General features: G+C 30.3%; 2 protein-coding genes across 3 annotated transcripts; one reads left to right on the top strand and one right to left on the bottom strand.

The window, feature by feature from the left end:
• Positions 1 to 7819: 7819 nt before the first annotated feature.
• LOC125822477 (zinc finger protein GAI-ASSOCIATED FACTOR 1-like) lies at positions 7820 to 10953 on the bottom strand. Of its 2 annotated transcripts, XM_049501878.1 has the most exons (5): positions 10437 to 10884; positions 10225 to 10317; positions 9732 to 10128; positions 9379 to 9647; positions 7820 to 8909 (listed from the first exon to the last, which is right to left on the bottom strand). In XM_049501878.1, exons 2-5 carry the CDS (start codon positions 10229 to 10231, stop codon positions 8131 to 8133), a joined length of 1452 nt encoding a protein of 483 aa, XP_049357835.1. In that variant the 5' UTR covers positions 10232 to 10317; positions 10437 to 10884; the 3' UTR covers positions 7820 to 8130. The 2 variants fall into 2 exon arrangements, with proteins under 2 accessions (XP_049357835.1, XP_049357834.1); XM_049501877.1 differs by having other exon boundaries at positions 10225 to 10953.
• A 1700-nt stretch (positions 10954 to 12653) lies between these two features.
• LOC125822044 (uncharacterized) lies at positions 12654 to 13379 on the top strand. The gene is made up of 2 exons (XM_049501420.1): positions 12654 to 13197; positions 13288 to 13379. Exons 1-2 carry the CDS (start codon positions 12654 to 12656, stop codon positions 13377 to 13379), a joined length of 636 nt encoding a protein of 211 aa, XP_049357377.1.
• Positions 13380 to 17520: the final 4141 nt, after the last annotated feature.

Genomic DNA, 17520 nt, shown 5'->3' with positions numbered 1-17520 from the left:
CTAACTATATTCAACAAAGTTTAGCTAAATTTATTCATTTTTAAAGTAACAATAAGCGATACTAGAGAGACACATCAGAGAATGTTAAATAAATTCCAAACAAACTTTAGCAAAGATTAAGACAACCAGCCATATGGAGCATATGAAACTCAATTATTACTTTTCTTTTAGTGAACATGCTAAGAAGGGAAAAGAAAAACAAATAGCTAGCAGAATAAATAAGTTGTTGGTCAAAATAAGAACAAATAGAGCTTAACATAAGAGCTACTCTTCATAAACGAGGGTGAAGTAATGCTAGCTATCAACCATCCTCTTTTTAGCAAATATGAATTTAATGTTAAACATAAAATATAAACAAAGAACTAAACAGTATCTACGACAAACAAGAAAATTAGTTGTTTTACTAGTTACTAAGACATCAGAATGGACAGCAAACCAAAAATCAAAATTACTAACAGATACAACAACTAAACTGATCTAATCCAGTCATTCAACACACAACCAAATAATAAAAATATTTAAAAGAAGGAAGAATTACCTTTCACTGAGCAGCGAGCTAAAACGACGAGTTGAGAAGACGACTCCACCACCCCTTTCAACTCGAACAACCACAAAAATTGAACTATTGAACCAAGATTTCCCAAACCTTTTAGGGGTACTCTCAGGTTTTCCTCATTCCTCTTTGAACAGTGAGAAGAAGGCCTATTTATAGGGCCTAAAATCTCTAAAAATTGGAAAGATTTTCGATGTGGGATTTTTGAAAAATCCCTTAACATATAAGGGTTGCCAACTGGTTAGTGTACGAGTTTGAATGGAGAGGCGTTGATTTTGAGTGAAGGACGATCGAGGCGCGAGATGCAAACACCTGGCTCGATCGAGAATATTCTTGTACGAAGAGAGGGAGAGGACGACGCGGGCTACGTGCGATTTTGGAGAGTTGCGTCGCGTACTACTGGAATTTCTGGGTTTCTGCTCGTCTGGTCACGCGAGGGAGAAGACGCAGCAGGGGTCGCGCTTGAGTTCTGGGTCAGTCGGGTACTGTTTGGTGTTGCTGATCGTGTGTATTGTTGTATGTAGCTGATGGGTTGTATGAGATTGGGCCAAGATTTGGGAAAAGGGTTTATTATAAAACCATTTGGTCTTTAGGATTTGACCAAAGTATTGCAATTTTAGCCGAAATGGCTCATTGCATTACCAAATTTAACCAATGGAATTTTAACACATAGCCAATTCGATGATTGATGAATTCGGCTAAAGATCAAATAAGATGAATTGTTACTAATTAATTAACGAGCTTCTTAATTTTAACAAAATAAAATGATTAACTTAATTATAAATTGATTAACTCAAAAATATAAGCTATTAATTAACTAAACTAAATTAACCAAATATTTAGGAAAAACTAAATTGTTATTATTTTTTTTAGATGATTTTTGAATACCCATAAAATGTACTAAATATAATTTTATAAAATATGTGTATTATTTGAAAATTTAAAAATAGTGACAAAACTATATATTTTTTTTTTTTAAACTTGAAATACATTGCAACTTTTATTAAAAGCTAATTATTTCAAATCGTTTGAAATTGAAAAAGCTCGATGATCAATACATATTGTGGAGGGCCAAAATTGGGTGTCAACAACAATAATTAATAAGAGTAAAGATGGAAAGCTATGCCCAACTTATGTCTAGGGATGGCAATGGGACAGGGCGGGGTGGGGTGGATTTAAGGGTATGTGGGGTGGGTGGATTTAAGGGTATGTGGGGTGGGTGGATTTAAGGGTATGTGGGGCGGGGTGGATTTAAGGGTATGTGGGGCAGGGTGGGTGGGAGTGGTTTTAAAAAAAATTAATGCAGGGCAGGGCGGGTTGCGAGTATATGTGATTTTATGTGGATTTAAATTTAATTTAATTTTAACTTTTTACATGTTGTAAGAATGATAGAACATTATTTATTAAGTTAATTTCTATAAATCTACTAAAATATTCGAGATAGTATATGAAAATGGTTCAATAAAAAATAATACAATTTCTTACATGTTTTCCAATTGACCCCTAAAAAATTAATTTTTAAGTCACTGTCCTATTAAATTAATACAACTTAATGAAAAAAAAGAATTTATTGTTATGAATTTTATTTTTAGTATCAAACTTAACTAGAAAAAGAAAATATTAAAAAAGTTATGCGGGTTTATGCAGGGCGGGTAGGCGGGTTGAAAATGAAAAACGTTGTTATGCGGGGCAGATTAAAAAATTTGCGGGTTAAGCTCAACCCACCCACATCCACCCCGCACACCCCATTGCCATCCCTCGTTATGTCTTAATCTTCTTTTCTTAAAGGATGTGCAACACCTTAACAATTCAATTAATTTGAAATGAATGGATTATAACTTCACTTAAAAGTTTTGTCTACTGAAAATTTAGAAGAAAACCAAAATATAAACAAAAATGATTAAACGTACTACGTGTTGTGCAATGCATTAAATGGTATTAAATTAATCCCTTTAATTCCTTAAATCGTACTCAAATTCTGATTCATGTGTGATGTGAGATTCCATCTTCTTTGTTTAGGAAACATGGTCAACAATTTCTTGAACAACAAAATACCCGATCAAACTTTACATGTATAGTTTGGGAGGGTAGAGTGTGTCGAACTTTATTTCTACCTTATAAAAATAGAAATATTATTTCTGAAATATACGTACCATCAACTCAAGTATCTCATTTTGAGAGTCGTTTGAAAAAAAGATTCACGAAGATATAACAAATACTAATAAAGAATGCATTACAAAGCATTAGAGAAAAAGAACACTGGTACTAACAAAATAATGCAATATAGAAATACGAAAAGATAACAAACTTTTAAGTCACACATCTATTACTCCCTCCGTTTAAAAAAGAATGACCTAGTTTGACTTGGAATGGAGTTTAAGAAAAGAAAGAAGACTTTTTAATTTTATGATTCTAAATCAAAGTTATGTCAAATGTACCAAAAAGTCCTTTAATTTTGTGGCTTTAAACATGTCACGTGGAAAATTGAAGTTAAAGTGTTGTCAAAAAAGGAAAATGATCACTCTTTTTGAAACAGACTAAAAAAAAACTAAATCATTCTTTTTGAAACGGAGAGAATATTAATTTTCCAATGAAAAGAGGAAGGGCAAAATGGGTATGGTAATTAAATGTGAATCGATTTTTATAAACAACTTTTCCTCCTTTAGAACTTTTAAAAACACTTTAAAATAGGGTTTTGAGGACCACATAGCAGTGAGCATTGATGAACTGCAGGAGTAGTACGTTGGTATGTCCTTTCGGATATACTGATACGATTTGTTGCTGCATTTAAAGATGGTAGAAAATGAAATAATACATAATATATTCAAAATAAATACAAAGATACCAAAAAATTGATTAAATATCATACGTGTCAAGCAAATATGATTATATAAATTGGGAGGATGGAAGTATATAAAAGTAGAAAAGTAAATGGTGTACTCATTTTATGAAACAGGATAGGTGGAGTTGAGAGTGAAAGGGAGATGGGCTTGGATATTATGTAGGCATCATGAACCAATTATGGGACCTACAAGATTAATGTTTTGGATATATCCCATATCTTCCATGACAGCCCCTTTAATTCAACTTCTTGCTACAACTAATATCAAAATGATAACAATCTCTCTGACAAGTCTTTGTCCTTCGGATGAGCACTCTATATTGATCACTCGATAAAGCCTTCACTTTATAATAGCCTATAACTATACAAAGAATGTAAATCAGCTTTAGGCAAGTCCTATGCAAAGGCTTGACTCAGAAGATATTAAACAAATGATCACCCTTCATACTAACTAAATCATCTTAAAAGACGATTATTTATTTTGTATAGTTAAATAAGATATTTTGGACCACTTATCATAGACTTATGAACAAATCCTGAATTCAAATCTTGCATTGGTACAGTAGTTTTTGGTACAACAAACCTTGCATTTATGGCCTGGCAGTGAGGAAAAACTTGCATACATGAGCTTGCATGCCCTCTTTAGTTACAGCCTCCTGGCCTAACTTTACTCTCCATATGCCACAAGTCAACATCTCTATATTTTTAGTAGTAAAAGTGTTTGCAATTCAACAGCCACCAAAAGTGTCAACTAAACATTGAATCAGTTATATTTCTGAGATTTGATTTTGTAATTTATTGTGTTGTTTTAGTTATATAGTCCCCATCTCAAATTATCTGTCGTAATTTTTAAAAATAAGTATCTCAAGATGAAATTAACCATAGTGTTATTTTTTTCATTTTATCCGTTCTTGAAAACTAAGAACACTTTAATAGAGTAAAATGAAGTGAAACTATATCTAACGACTTAAGTGAAGGTAAAATAGTTAAAACTCATTCTGATTAATATCTTCTTAAGGAATATGTAAAAAGGAAAAAAGATAATTTGAGACTAAGAAAGTAATTCTTTCCGTAAGATATCAATAAAAATAATATAAAAGATCTATAATAAAACACAAGAAATCTTGTAGTGTTATTTTTTCTATTATTCAGAATTCAAATTATAAATCGGCAAAAATAATCATTTCTCTCTCTCTTTTATTGTTATAGTAAAAGCAAATTTTTGCAATCATGTTTTTTTATTGTAATTTTGAGAAGAGAATAAATTGTAAATAATCAGTTGTGACAGGTCTTAGACAATGAGTAAGCAACTAATTATATTGCATATTTAAATAAAAAGGAAGATTAGGTGAGAGAGACCACAGTTTATGACCTCATCCAGAAATTAATCATATTTCATTATTCCTGATTACTGCTACCAAACAAGAATAAACGACAAGATTAAGGCATAAACCTTCCACAATAGTTCATTAATTATTTATTTATTAGCCCAAAAGTATGTCACTACTATTACAGAAATATTATAATAATTAGAAGACAGTTGATTTGCTACTTAAACTGATGATAACCCTTCATTTTCAGGCACTGTTGTTTAAGATTAAATGTAATTTCAAAGTCAAATTGGAATTGAGAAATGGTAAGAAAAAATAAATCTGCATCAGATTCCTTTAATTGATGTCAAAAGCACAACTACAATTGGCCCAACAGAGAACATTCATTTGATCTAATCTGTTTTATGTCTTTTCTCTAATTACGACTTAAGTTCTTAATTCAACCTTTAATCATTACCACTTCTATAAATTACAGTAGTGTATGAACTAATTTATGCACATCCAGCTATACTATCTTAAAAGCATAAACTCCATAACTTGAATGCTAAATTACTATAGTACTCCTAACTTAAAACACTAAATTTAGTATATATTATATATTTAATATTATATTTATTTATGCAATATTATATTAAAAGCATACACATTTTCACATTGATGGATAGTGACTTTTTCAATGGGTTGTGACTTTTTTATAGAGTTGTGACTTTTTCGATGAGTTATGACATTTTCGAAAAGTTATGATTTTTCTAAAGGGTTGTGACTTATCTGAAAAGACACGATAAGAACCTTTTCATACTATCATTTGTTGTCTTTAAATAGAGGGGGTTTCTCACACATTTAAACTACGCATTTTGTAAGTTTTCTTTTTTTCTTCTTAAAACAAGGAAGATTGTGAGAGTTGTTCAATTATGCAATTACAATATTTTTTGTGGGGTAAATTAGATAGATCAACAAAAATTGATGCAACAAGGAGAATGAAATAACTCAACTTCAAACGAGAAGAGTATCTTGATAATTAATAAGTACTCATTTTCATATCCATAAAATATACTTTTGCAGCAACTTCTACTTGACAAGAAGTTCAATGATTTTTCGCCGCACAAACTACAACTTAGTGTTCAGAATTTGAGAAGTCCCAAACTGTAGGAGAAAAAGTATTTGATCAAAAACTTGTTTGAAGAGTCCAAACTACATTCAATAAGTACTCTTTCATTTCCAATTTATTTAGTGTACTTTTTTTTCCAGTTTAATATGGAATGTTCTTTTTTCTTGGGGTGGGGGCGCATTTTTAAGACCACAAAATTAAAAAACATTTTTGTATATTCTACATATGATCCATAAATTAAAAGTCTTCTTTATTATTTAAAATTTAATAACAAATTATTATTAGACCAATCTATATCTATCTTTTTTTTATCTATCTATACTACCTAACTTAAAACACCAAATGTAGTATATCTTCTATATTTTATATTGTATTATATTTATTTATGTGTATTATACTATATTATATTAAATACAGGCACCTTTTCACATTGAAGGGTTGTGACATTTTCGAAGAGTTATAACTTTTCCGATGAGTTGTGACATTTTTGAAGGGTTGTGACTTTTCTATAGGGTTGCTGCTTTTCGGAAGAGTTGTGACTTTTCTGAAGAGTTATGGCTTTTCCAATGAGTTGTGACATTTCTAAAGAGTTGTGAGTTTTCTAAAGGGTTGTGACATCTTTTTTATAAGGCACAATAAATAGTTTTTCATACACTACCCTTTGTTGGCTATAAAAACAGGGATTTCCTCAAATTTTTCAACTACATCTTTTTTTTTAAATATTCATTATTCTTCTTCTTCTTAAAACACCCTATTTAGTATATTTTATATATTTTTATGACAAGGAACAATATACACATACTAATACTACACATTTTAACTATAAATGGAGGAGTTTCCTCACATTTTAAAACTATGTTTATTTTTATGTTTTCTATTCTTCTTTTCTTAAAACCTCAAGATTGATTTACAGACATTGACAATCTCAAAGGTCAGTGAAATTAGAACACTCCCTAACATGAATGTTAAATTAATCTAATACTCCAACTAAAAACATCAAATTTAGTATATCTTCTATATTATATAACAATATTTATTTATATTATATTATATTAAAAGTAAGCTAACATGAATGTTAATTTAATATAATACTCCAACTAAAAACATCAAATTTAGTATATCTTCTATATTTTATAACAATTTTTATTTATATTATATTATATTAAAAGTAAGAACATCAACAATACAATAATAACAAAGTAGTGCACTGTAGAGAAGGGAGGAGAAAGTATATTTAAGAGGTATAATTAAGAGATTTTAAGAGTGACTAATTTTTTAAAAATAAAATTCACGTTAATTTTAAAAATAGTGTGGTACGTGATTTGATATTTACGTGCAATGCACGTGCGTCAAAACTAGTTTTATTAAATATGTACTTATCTTTCACCTACATCAATACCCGTTAATTTTGTTTGCCACGATTTAAACAGATAAAGTAAATTGTACTATAACGTTTTGAAACTGTAAAATTTTGAACTCTGATCTCTTATGATTTTCATCCATAAAGTGTCTAATCTCAGCATTTTCTCCAAATTTACCTCAAAGTCTCTTTATCATATCAAAAAGTTCGGCACTTTTCCCCCTTTCCTCTATTATCTTATCAATCAATCAATCAAAATATAAAAGAATAGGAGTAATGTATAGGTTATTGGGCAGCTTGTGAGAAAATGGTACTAGCAGTAGGCCAAATTATTATTTTTAATATAAAGTTGACTATTAGGAACCATCTTGCCGGCTTCATATATACTATACTTATTATATAAAAGCATAAACAAAATGTTGAAATGGTTCAGAAATGTATTGACACCAAATTGGTCCACCCCACCCAACCCTAAAATGGTCGTTGGCTAAATTTTAAATTTCGTTGCTCAAGTTCTGAGTTCAACACATATATTCACGCGTCTGAGTTAGAGATACCATTTGATAAAATTTTCCACTAGATGAGCCTCCCTTGGTTAAATATGCTTATAGTAAATTATATATTCTCACATAACAGCTTCATTTGTAACAAACAGCAGAGGAGTTTTTATGCAGCTATACATTCAACTTCCACTGTACAGCAGAAAAAAAAAACCTTTTACTTTTCCTACACAAAGGAGGCAGTAGAACAATCTTAAAAGTGTCCACCTGCATCACAGTGACAGCTTTCCACCTGCCATCCTATGCTCAAATCTTTGGGGCAGAGGGCACTACTTGAGCTTGCCAATATGTTTTTTGCTGCATCAACTAAAATTCCAGAGTCCTATACAGAATAAATTAAACCTGACTCTTCTCAACTAGAGCAATGAAGTTGATATCATGAATTTCTTCCCAAGTCTTTCCCACTGAAATTGGCAGTACCAAATGATCCAGCTGAAGTCACCATGTCAAGATTACTACCCATGGATGTTATAAGGGCAGATAATCCAGGCGATGGACCGACACTAGCTGCCATTCCTAATCCAAGAAGGTCAAGAGTAGGATGTTTCGGACCAAACATAGAGGGAGTTCCCAACATTAGTTCCTTCAGACCAGAACCAGCGTCACACGGCAGTCCAAGACCAAGACCTGCAGCATATGACGCACCATTGGCATCAATTGGCCTCCCACTCCATTCTTGATACCCGTTAGAAGACGACGACGTGGAGGACATAACCCCAAAGCCCCTCAAGAACGATGAGCTGGTCGCTACTGCACCCATCTGAGCTGCCTTCTGCAGCAATGCTGTTGCCGACATAGCTGGTTGTGGTGCGGGAGCATATTGCCTCCGTTCTTGACCAGCTGGTCTAAAAATTGATGAACTGTGACTCATCGCTAGGCCGAGAGATATTGGTTCTGTAGATGAAGGTGGTGCCATCTCAAGAGTGCGCTCAGGCGCCATAGCTCGAAACATATCAGAAAAAACAGGAGCTTGAGATGGCAAATTTCCCGAAGCTGTTGATGATGCAAACAAGCTTCCGAAGACACCGCTGCTACTACTTCCATTACTACAAGAGTTGCTACAGTTTCCAGTCAAGCTTGCTACCGCCGCTGCTTCCTCCAGAACTTGTTTCGTAGCAGCTCCAGCAGAATTTGTGATTGGATTCTCCCGCAACTCTGCACAAATTGTAGCAACTATATAAAAAAGATAAAAAGAAGCATACTTGTTTAAGGAAGCAGAGAAAGTTAAAACTTTTCATAGAAAAAGAACATTATCTGTTGCAAAAGGACTAGGAGATCCAAATATAGTATCCTTTCTTTACAACCTTTAACTTATTTAAGCATATACTACTTATTTCTTTCTTTAGCCAACGATTTCATGACATCGAATCTTCATTTATAATTATTTATCCGATAATATTTTCTTCATTTTTTTCCTTCCTATTTTAGACCCTACTTCTGTCTACAAGATTCTGATTGATTAATAGAAAAGATAAATGATTTTGTGCAAAGAATAAATACAGATAAGAACAAAGATCAATAAATGACAAAATTAACTAGACTCCAAGATATAGAAAGAACAAAGTTATTTTGTTTGATATGTAACGAACACAAATACGACAAACATCAAACTCAGAAGAGGCACCTTGATTCTGAACAGAGGAAGCAAATGTCATTACGGCAGTTGACGGAGGAACTGTTGGGGTCATTAAAGGCTTTGGAGCTGCTGGTGGTGGTGATTGAGACTCGGTGGCAGGTGGAGGCGCCGGTGGCGTTGGCGGTGGTGGTGATGATGAAGCAACAGCTTGTGTTTTAGGCTCCTCATTAGTACTAGGAGGCTTCTCTGGCAGTGTTTTAGCACTTTCTTGAGCTAATGCGTCACAAAATGCCCTATGGGTGATAAAGCTATCCCTCCTGTACATTATTAGCAAATAAAGTTAACAACTTTATTACCAGAAAGAACTTGAATTGAGCTCGAAAAGCATACTGTTGATTTACCTTGAAAATAAAGTGCCACAATCACATTTATACTCTCTAGTTCCACAAATCTTTGAATGAGCCTTCAAATCAGACTGAACTGCATATTTCTTGGAGCATTTGTCACATTTCCACTTCTTCTCACCATGTTTACGGCAGAAATGTTTCTTGATTCCGGTCAAATCACCCAATGCCCGAGAAGGATCATGGTGAACACAACTGGATTCAGGGCAAACATACACTCTCTTCCTCACCTCATTGCTTGATCTCTGCCTCAGCTTCCATGGCAAATTATGACCTCTTCTATGAAGCTGCAAATTCTGGTCTCTTTGAAACCCTTTACTGCAAATTTCACAAACAAATCTGTTCGTGGCCATCAAAGTTGTTGGTGACAAAGCAATAACCTCTGCATCGGGATCTAATCAAAGCAACAAAAAAAATCCCAAAAAATCAAATCTTAGCTGAATTTTAGTAAAATTGGGTTCATCAAGAATTGTCATGAAACATGATTTACCTGGCATCCCAGGAAGATTTCGTTTCTTCTTGGCTGATTCTTTCAGAGGAACTGCTTGAGTACCTGAAGACGAAATGCTTGCTTCACCTGAGCCTGTAGAATCGTTCATGGCGGATGAGTTATCTGGGTCGGCCGGCATGGTTACTTCTAGGGGTTTGTTTTTGTTGGGTTGCTCAAAAAGCAAATCTTTAGAACATTTATGTTAAAAAAACCTTTTTGATATCAATCTTTTCTTGGGGAATCGATATTTTCTCTCTTTTTGCCGTATCTACCAGTCAATCTTGCTTTTTCGTTTTTTCTTTCTTTCATATACCCAACTACCAGTTTTGATCAAACCAAGCTAAAATAGCAAATCCCCATAACTTAGAATTAGCTCAAAAACCCAGATTCCATAATCACCAGAAAGTCAATCACCGGCGTGAACTTACTGCCGGAAATTAAACAAAGTCGCTAAATGGGTTTGCTTATAAGGAAAAGTAATGAAGAAAAACTCGAGTCCGGCGATGAAAATGGGAAGCGGTTAGCATAGCAAGTCGGCGGCTCGGAAATCTATAGAGAGAAAGAGAGGAAATTTAATGTGAAAACAGAGACTGCAAAAAAAAGTCTACTCAGTTTTGGGTCTTCATTCTTACTTTTCAAGAAGATGAACAAAAATAAAATAATCAATTGAAAATCACTAGTACTGAGTAGTAGCTAGTACTTGTTGTTTACAGTGAAAGTAAATAAATGTGTCCAAGAAAAAAAAAAAACTAAATTAATCATAAATGTGTCTCAATTCTGGAGGTTAAGGACGTCTACTAATATATTTTTAATATATATATTATTAGTAATATACATACAAAAAATAATACTCACTCTGTCTCTAATTACTTGTCTATTTTTAAATTCGCATACCTATTAAGAAAATAATTAATGACATAGTAAATTTATCATTTTACCCCTATTAATTATGAAGTGGATGAACAATTCTACATTTTTCAAAGTAATTAACCATTTAATTGAGGGTATAATAGGTAAAAAAAAATTGTCCTTTCCTAATTTGTCAAAATGAACAAGTAATTAAGAATAACTATAAAAGGAAAAATGCACAAATAATTAGGGACAGAGGAAGTATCTTCTAACTACTCATTCTTTATATTTGACTAAACTTTTGAGATATTACTCTATTTTGATGAACAACTGCTCAAGTCGATTTGTCTGTCTTTTTTCCCTATAGGGTTAGTCTTTAAAGCTAGGTATATTTTAATGATAATCATATGTAATTAAAAAAAAAAATTCCACTAAATATTTAGGTCAAATTAATTTTAAATCAATTATCTCTAAATTATAGAACATGAGAAAAATGATGTTAAGTTTAAATGTTTTTATTTTTATTCGATTCGATATGTGACCTGTTTTTTTGAGTGAAGGTAATGTACTACACATACAGTTGCACACCAAAAATTTGTTTTCATTATACATATAATTCTGTTATTTATGTGCTTCATTTACTATTAGATGAAATTAATTTTAAATTAAACCAAAAGCGTATATATTCTCATTCTTATATATTATTTGACTTCTATTAATCTGATACATAATTTTTAAAAAAGGTTAATTAAAAATATAATTAACTAAATTACATTTATTATTAATATTTGAAATTTTAAATTGATTTTGTTATCGTTTTCTATTTGATATAGCTATTTTAAATTAAGAATAGTATTAAAAGTTTATAATAAATTAGTTAAAATAAATAAATAAAATAAAATATCTATTTTAATACATGAATCAAGTAAAATGATTTGGAGGAGCAGTAGTGATATTAATGGCATGTCGTAGTTTCCCAAACATGCATTTTTTTCATTTATATGAGTATTCCCTTACTTGTCCTAATACTATAGACACATGTATATGTTAAAATTTGATAGAATCTTTTAACTTCTTTTTTTTAGTCTAAAAATATTTTATAGTATTAATTTTCTTTCAAGTCTAGGATTTACATTAATTGTAAAATATTTAGTTTTATTTTAGTTTTGTATCTAGAAGGATTCTCCTTTAGTTTCGTATCTAGAAGGATTCTTTTTAGAAATGATTCTCCTTAATTATTTATAAATATGGATGTATTCTTCTATTTGAATCCATACAAAGAGTTATCATTCATTCTCTCTTTAGTTTCTCTTTCTAGTTTCTTCTACTCTATAACAGTGGTATCAGAGTCTTACATCAATCTTAATAGATTTGTGAGTTCGTTGAAGAAGAACTTTCAACTACTTTTAATTCATATCTATTTTCAACCCATGCATTTTTTTTTAACGCAGTGCTACTTTTAACCAATTTTTAATCTATACTATTTTAAACCTTATTTTCAAACTATGGCAAACAATACTTTTTCTTTCAATGCCCCACAAATCTTCAATGGTGAAAATTATCAAATTTGGGCCGTTAAAATGAAGTCTTATCTTGAGGCTTATGATTTGTGGAAAGCTGTAATGGAAGACAAACCCATACAACATTCTGATGTTGAAATCAAACTTTACTCAGAAGAGAAAATCAAAAAATATAAAGTCAAAATTGTAATTCAAAATTCAGTTGCACAGTCAATCTTTTCTAAAATAATTGCATGTGAGACAACAAAAGAAGCTTGGGAAAAACTTGAGAATGAGTACAGGGAAAGTGAACGAGGCAAACAAAATCAAATTCTGAATTTGAAAAGAGATTTTGAATCTCTTAGGATGCAAGAGGGTGAGACTATCACTAATTATTCTGACAGAATTTCTTTGATTGTCAACAGAATCAGGTTGCTTGGTGAGGATTTTAAAGATAATAGAATAGTTAAAAAGATTCTTGTAACTATTCCCGAGAGATTTGAGTCTAAAATCTCTGCTTTGGAAGAGTTTAAAAATCTCTCTACCATCTCTCTTGTGGAATTGATAAGTGCTCTCCAAGCACAAGAACAAATAAGAGTTTTCAAACAAGATAAAATTGTTGAAGGTATCTTTTATGCAAACTATCAAAAAAGAAAAAAATGATTATGCTGTTGGTGGAGATCTGATTCATTATGTGGAAGTTGCAAACAAACAGGTCATGTTACAAAAGTGTGCAAGTTCAAAGACACTCAAGATAAATCACAAGCATTATTAGTAGAAGAAGAATGTGAGGATGAATTCTATTAATTGTCGCAACAAAAGTAAGTAGAAGATATTTTTAAAGAATAATTAAGTGTTCAAACTCAAGTTAGATACACCAACCTGAGTTTGAGGGGAATGTCGAAATCTGGTAGAATCTTTTTACTTTTTTTTTTAGTCTAAAAATATTTTATAGTATTTAATTTCCTTTCAAGTTTAGGGTTTACATTAATTGCAAAAAATTTAGTTTTATTTTAGTTTAGTATCTATAAGGATTCTCCTTTAGTTTAGTATCTAGAAAGATTCTTCTTTAGGAAGGATTCTCCTTAATTATTTATAAATAGGAATGTACTCTTCTATTTGAATCAATGCAAGAATCAATACAAAGAGTTATCATTCATTATCTCTTTAACTTCTCTTTCTAGTTTCTTCCATTCCAAAACAGTATATATGCTAGTACGGGCTTAATATCTTAATATTTTTTATGGGAATTTTCACAAATAATCATTATAATAAACTTAATTATGTTTTATAGTTATAGTTTGCATATTTTACGAGCTATAGCTATAATTTAAGCTGTCTTATTTGTATAATTCACGAATTTGTATAATCCACGCGTATATCTGTATAATTCAGTTATTTTTGTATAAACTCGAAATAACGAATTTATACAATTACAAACATCAGAAGTATAAACAATTATACAAATTATATTATACAAATTTCCGAATTATACGAACGTGCGAATCATACAAAATCAAAAGGTTGAGCCGCGTAATTATAGCTAAAAGTAGGTTGTGAATTGTTATTAAGGCAAACTATAGCTAGGTTAACTAATTAACTAGTATATGTTTGCGTATATGCGTAATTTTTCTGTTTTTTATTTTAATTTATGTGATATAGATAGAATTTAGAAAGTTGATTAAATTTTAATATGATTTTTAGATATTTAAGTTGTGAGGTCTATTAGGATGTCCATGATTAAAGTATTTTTCGTCATGAATCGTTCATTTTTACTCAAAGTAGTTACAAGATATAAACAAATATTACTGACATCAAAATAATATAGCTATAACTAAAGAATATGAATTTAAAACTAAAAGTCATAGCTAAACGGATTCCATAATTTTGAAAAAAGTATACACTAATTAAATTAAAGTAGAACAAAAGAAATATTTTTTTAAAATTTTTAAAGTTGAAGCAAGCACGTTGGTGTGAAGTCTTGAATTAAAAATTAAAAGTCATAGCTAAAATGAATTCCATAATTTTGAAAAATTATACACTAATTTAATTAAGTAGAACAAAAGAAATAAAAAGTTTTAATTTGTTTTTCCAAAATACGCTGAGCAGACACGTCTCCAGTCTTGAATTTAAAACTAAAAGACATAGCTAAAATGGATTTCATAATTCCAAAAAAATTATACACTAAATAAATTAAAGTAAAACAAAAGAAAATATTTTTTTTAAACACGCTAAAACAAGCATGTCAAAAAAACTATACGCTAATGTAATTAAAGTAGATAAAAAAATCTTTTAAATGTTTTTCCGAAACACGCTGAGCATGCTTCACATGAACTCTCTCTGGATTAATAAGAGAAAATAAATTTCATAACTGAAAATGAGAACAACTTACGTCATAACATTGGAAAGCAGTAATTCTCTCTTCAAAATTGTTTATCCCTTTTAATTTAGTTTTAAAAAAAGTAGTACTATTTTTTTTTGGACAGTTTCTTTTTAACTCCGACATAATTCACATAGCATGTTTAACATAATAAAATTAAAGGTTATTTTGATACATTAAACATATTTTTAACATAAAATTCAAAAAAAAAATATTATTTTCTTAAATTTTGCGTTTAATTAAATCAAGATAAATACATTAAAACGAAGATATATCAATTTTTAATCTGAATTTATTAGTATCTCATTAGAATTACCAAAGTGACCAATTTACCCAAAATACTTTGATTAAATTTTCAGCATTTAATCGGGTTATTTCTACTACCACAACTTAATTTCTTCTCCATTCATTTTCAATGATCAGTAGCCTTTCACCATCCAACTTTTTCATTATCCAAAAGAAGAATGTAAAAATGCTAAAATTTGAAATTGACTATAAACTTTCTGTCAATATTAGCAAAATAGACTTTAACTATTACTACTATTTTCTCATAAATAATAATCGATTCAATTTGTGAAAATTATATGTCTAACTCAGCCTTACTAGTTTTCATAAACAAGAATTGATTCGATTTGTAAAAAAATTATGGCTAACTCAATTTTTAAAATTAGCTAAAAGAGATTTTTTTTTTAATCAAATTATATAAAATTCCAAAATTTTCTCATCAATCGATGTGCGACTCAACACAATCCAATCATAATTAAACATTCCTAGTCCCCACTACTTGGGAAGTTCCAAATAGCAATGGTCAATTTGATAACAACTTAGGCCAAAAGTTTCTAATACAAGAAAAGAGAGCAGTTGCGTTTTGGAGCTGTTTTTGAAAATTATGTTTCATTCTTTACAAAAGTTTTACTAGAAATTGCCAAAAAAGAATCAAACAAAAGCCATAAAAAAGGAATTTGAAAATTGAAATAGATAGTAAAAATGCCGAATAAATAAATAAATATAATTTTTAGAAAATAAGAGAGAAACATTATCTATTAATTAAAAGTTGAAGGTGAAGTTTGATTCTTTAGTCTAAATTCTAGTGATAGAATCAATTAAGTTTCAAACACACAATAAGTAAGAAAAAAAATATGATTTTTTGGTTGAATTAAGGTAGATTAAAAAAAAAGGTGTATTGCCTTAATTAGGTTGAGAGAAAAAGTCAAGCTAACTTGCTTTATAATTAAATTCTAATTTCTTCCAAATTTGAAAAATTCCACGTGTCAACTTCCAGGAGTTGAAAATTTGGTACTGTAATCTTTTTTTGGTCCCAGTCCTAAATTAGTAATTGATCTTTTATTAGGATTACAATTAATCGTCTAAATGATTGTTAGCTCAACTTTGGTATAATTCGATAGGATTTACTTTACGTATGTATACACATGTTCACGTAAAAATTGGGTAACCCATATAGTTTTTTTAAAAAAACAAATAAATAATGGGAAGTATTATTTTCGTTTAGTTATATTTACTAGTATAAGCAATGATAAATAGCTTACGACACTCAAACTTATGTCAACTCAATAAATAAATAAAATATATTTTCACATATAACCCGCAGCCACTACAACATCTATCACATACTCTGTGGTGAGCACTTTGTGCGCACTGGGTAAACCCCCACTGTATAATAGCCTGCAAATCAAGGGATGTAAAACCGCACTAGGCAAGCCCTATGCGACAGGCTCGACTCAGAAGGCATTGAGGGGGGATCGATCCCGGGTCATTCGTGTGGATAACCACCCTCCAAACCAACTGAGTCATCACGAAAGACACATATACTATTATTATTATTGAGTTATAATTACTCTTTTCTTCTTTAGTTCTTCCCCTTCTCATTTCTCAAGCAATCGAAGATCAAGTTTAAATTTGATTAGATTAATTTAATATTTTCAAGTTAAATTTAGATTTTAAAAATTATATGAAAAACACTATAAATTGTAATTTTTCTTATATTAATGTGATAAAAGATATATTTTAAAATATTGATTAAAGTTTATATTATTTGACTCTCAAAATAAAAATCATGACAAGTAAAAAAAACGAATGGAATAGTAAGTTCTCACTGATCAATGAATATTTATTTTGCCTCAACTATAACTGCATTCTATTTTAATGAAGAATGATTTATAATCATCATGAAAAATCCTTGTTCCTTGTAATAATTGATAACTAGAGGTTACATATATATCATTACGAAAACCACTTTTGACTAGATAGATTTTATTTATTTATTTATTTGTTTTTATTTGATGTTCGATATTCATATTAAAATTAGTATCATATATTATTTATTTGAAAAAATACTCCTTACTAAAGATTTTTCTATAATCAAGGTTCGAAATCGAAACATTTAATTATTCGACTAGATAGATGTTAGAGGCTTTAATAAACAGTGTTTCTTCATTATCACGCCAAGGGTTGAGGTAAAGTGTCCATTTCCTCTCGATTAAGAAATTAAACAGGTAGTATATTTTTATCTGCAAAATCATTTATTCTGTTTGTTTTATTTTATGATGA

Source organism: Solanum verrucosum, unplaced genomic scaffold (genome assembly GCF_900185275.1).
Source record: "Solanum verrucosum unplaced genomic scaffold, falcon-dt-bn FXZP01000103.1, whole genome shotgun sequence".
Classification (NCBI taxonomy): domain Eukaryota; kingdom Viridiplantae; phylum Streptophyta; class Magnoliopsida; order Solanales; family Solanaceae; genus Solanum; species Solanum verrucosum.
Note: the sequence above shows the minus strand (reverse complement) of the source record. Positions and strands in the feature narration are given on the sequence as shown.

Coding starts and splice junctions, on each gene's coding strand:
- LOC125822477 (XM_049501877.1), bottom strand. CDS start 10,363: ATGCCGGCCGACCCAGATAACTCATCCGCCATGAACGATTCTACAGGC. Junction 9,648..9,731: donor TGTGGCACTTTATTTTCAAG/GTAAATCAACAG, acceptor AATAATGTACAG/GAGGGATAGCTTTATCACCC. Junction 8,910..9,378: donor TTCCTCTGTTCAGAATCAAG/GTGCCTCTTCTG, acceptor CAATTTGTGCAG/AGTTGCGGGAGAATCCAATC.
- LOC125822044 (XM_049501420.1), top strand. CDS start 12,654: ATGAAGTCTTATCTTGAGGCTTATGATTTGTGGAAAGCTGTAATGGAA. Junction 13,198..13,287: donor ACAAGATAAAATTGTTGAAG/GTATCTTTTATG, acceptor GCAAACAAACAG/GTCATGTTACAAAAGTGTGC.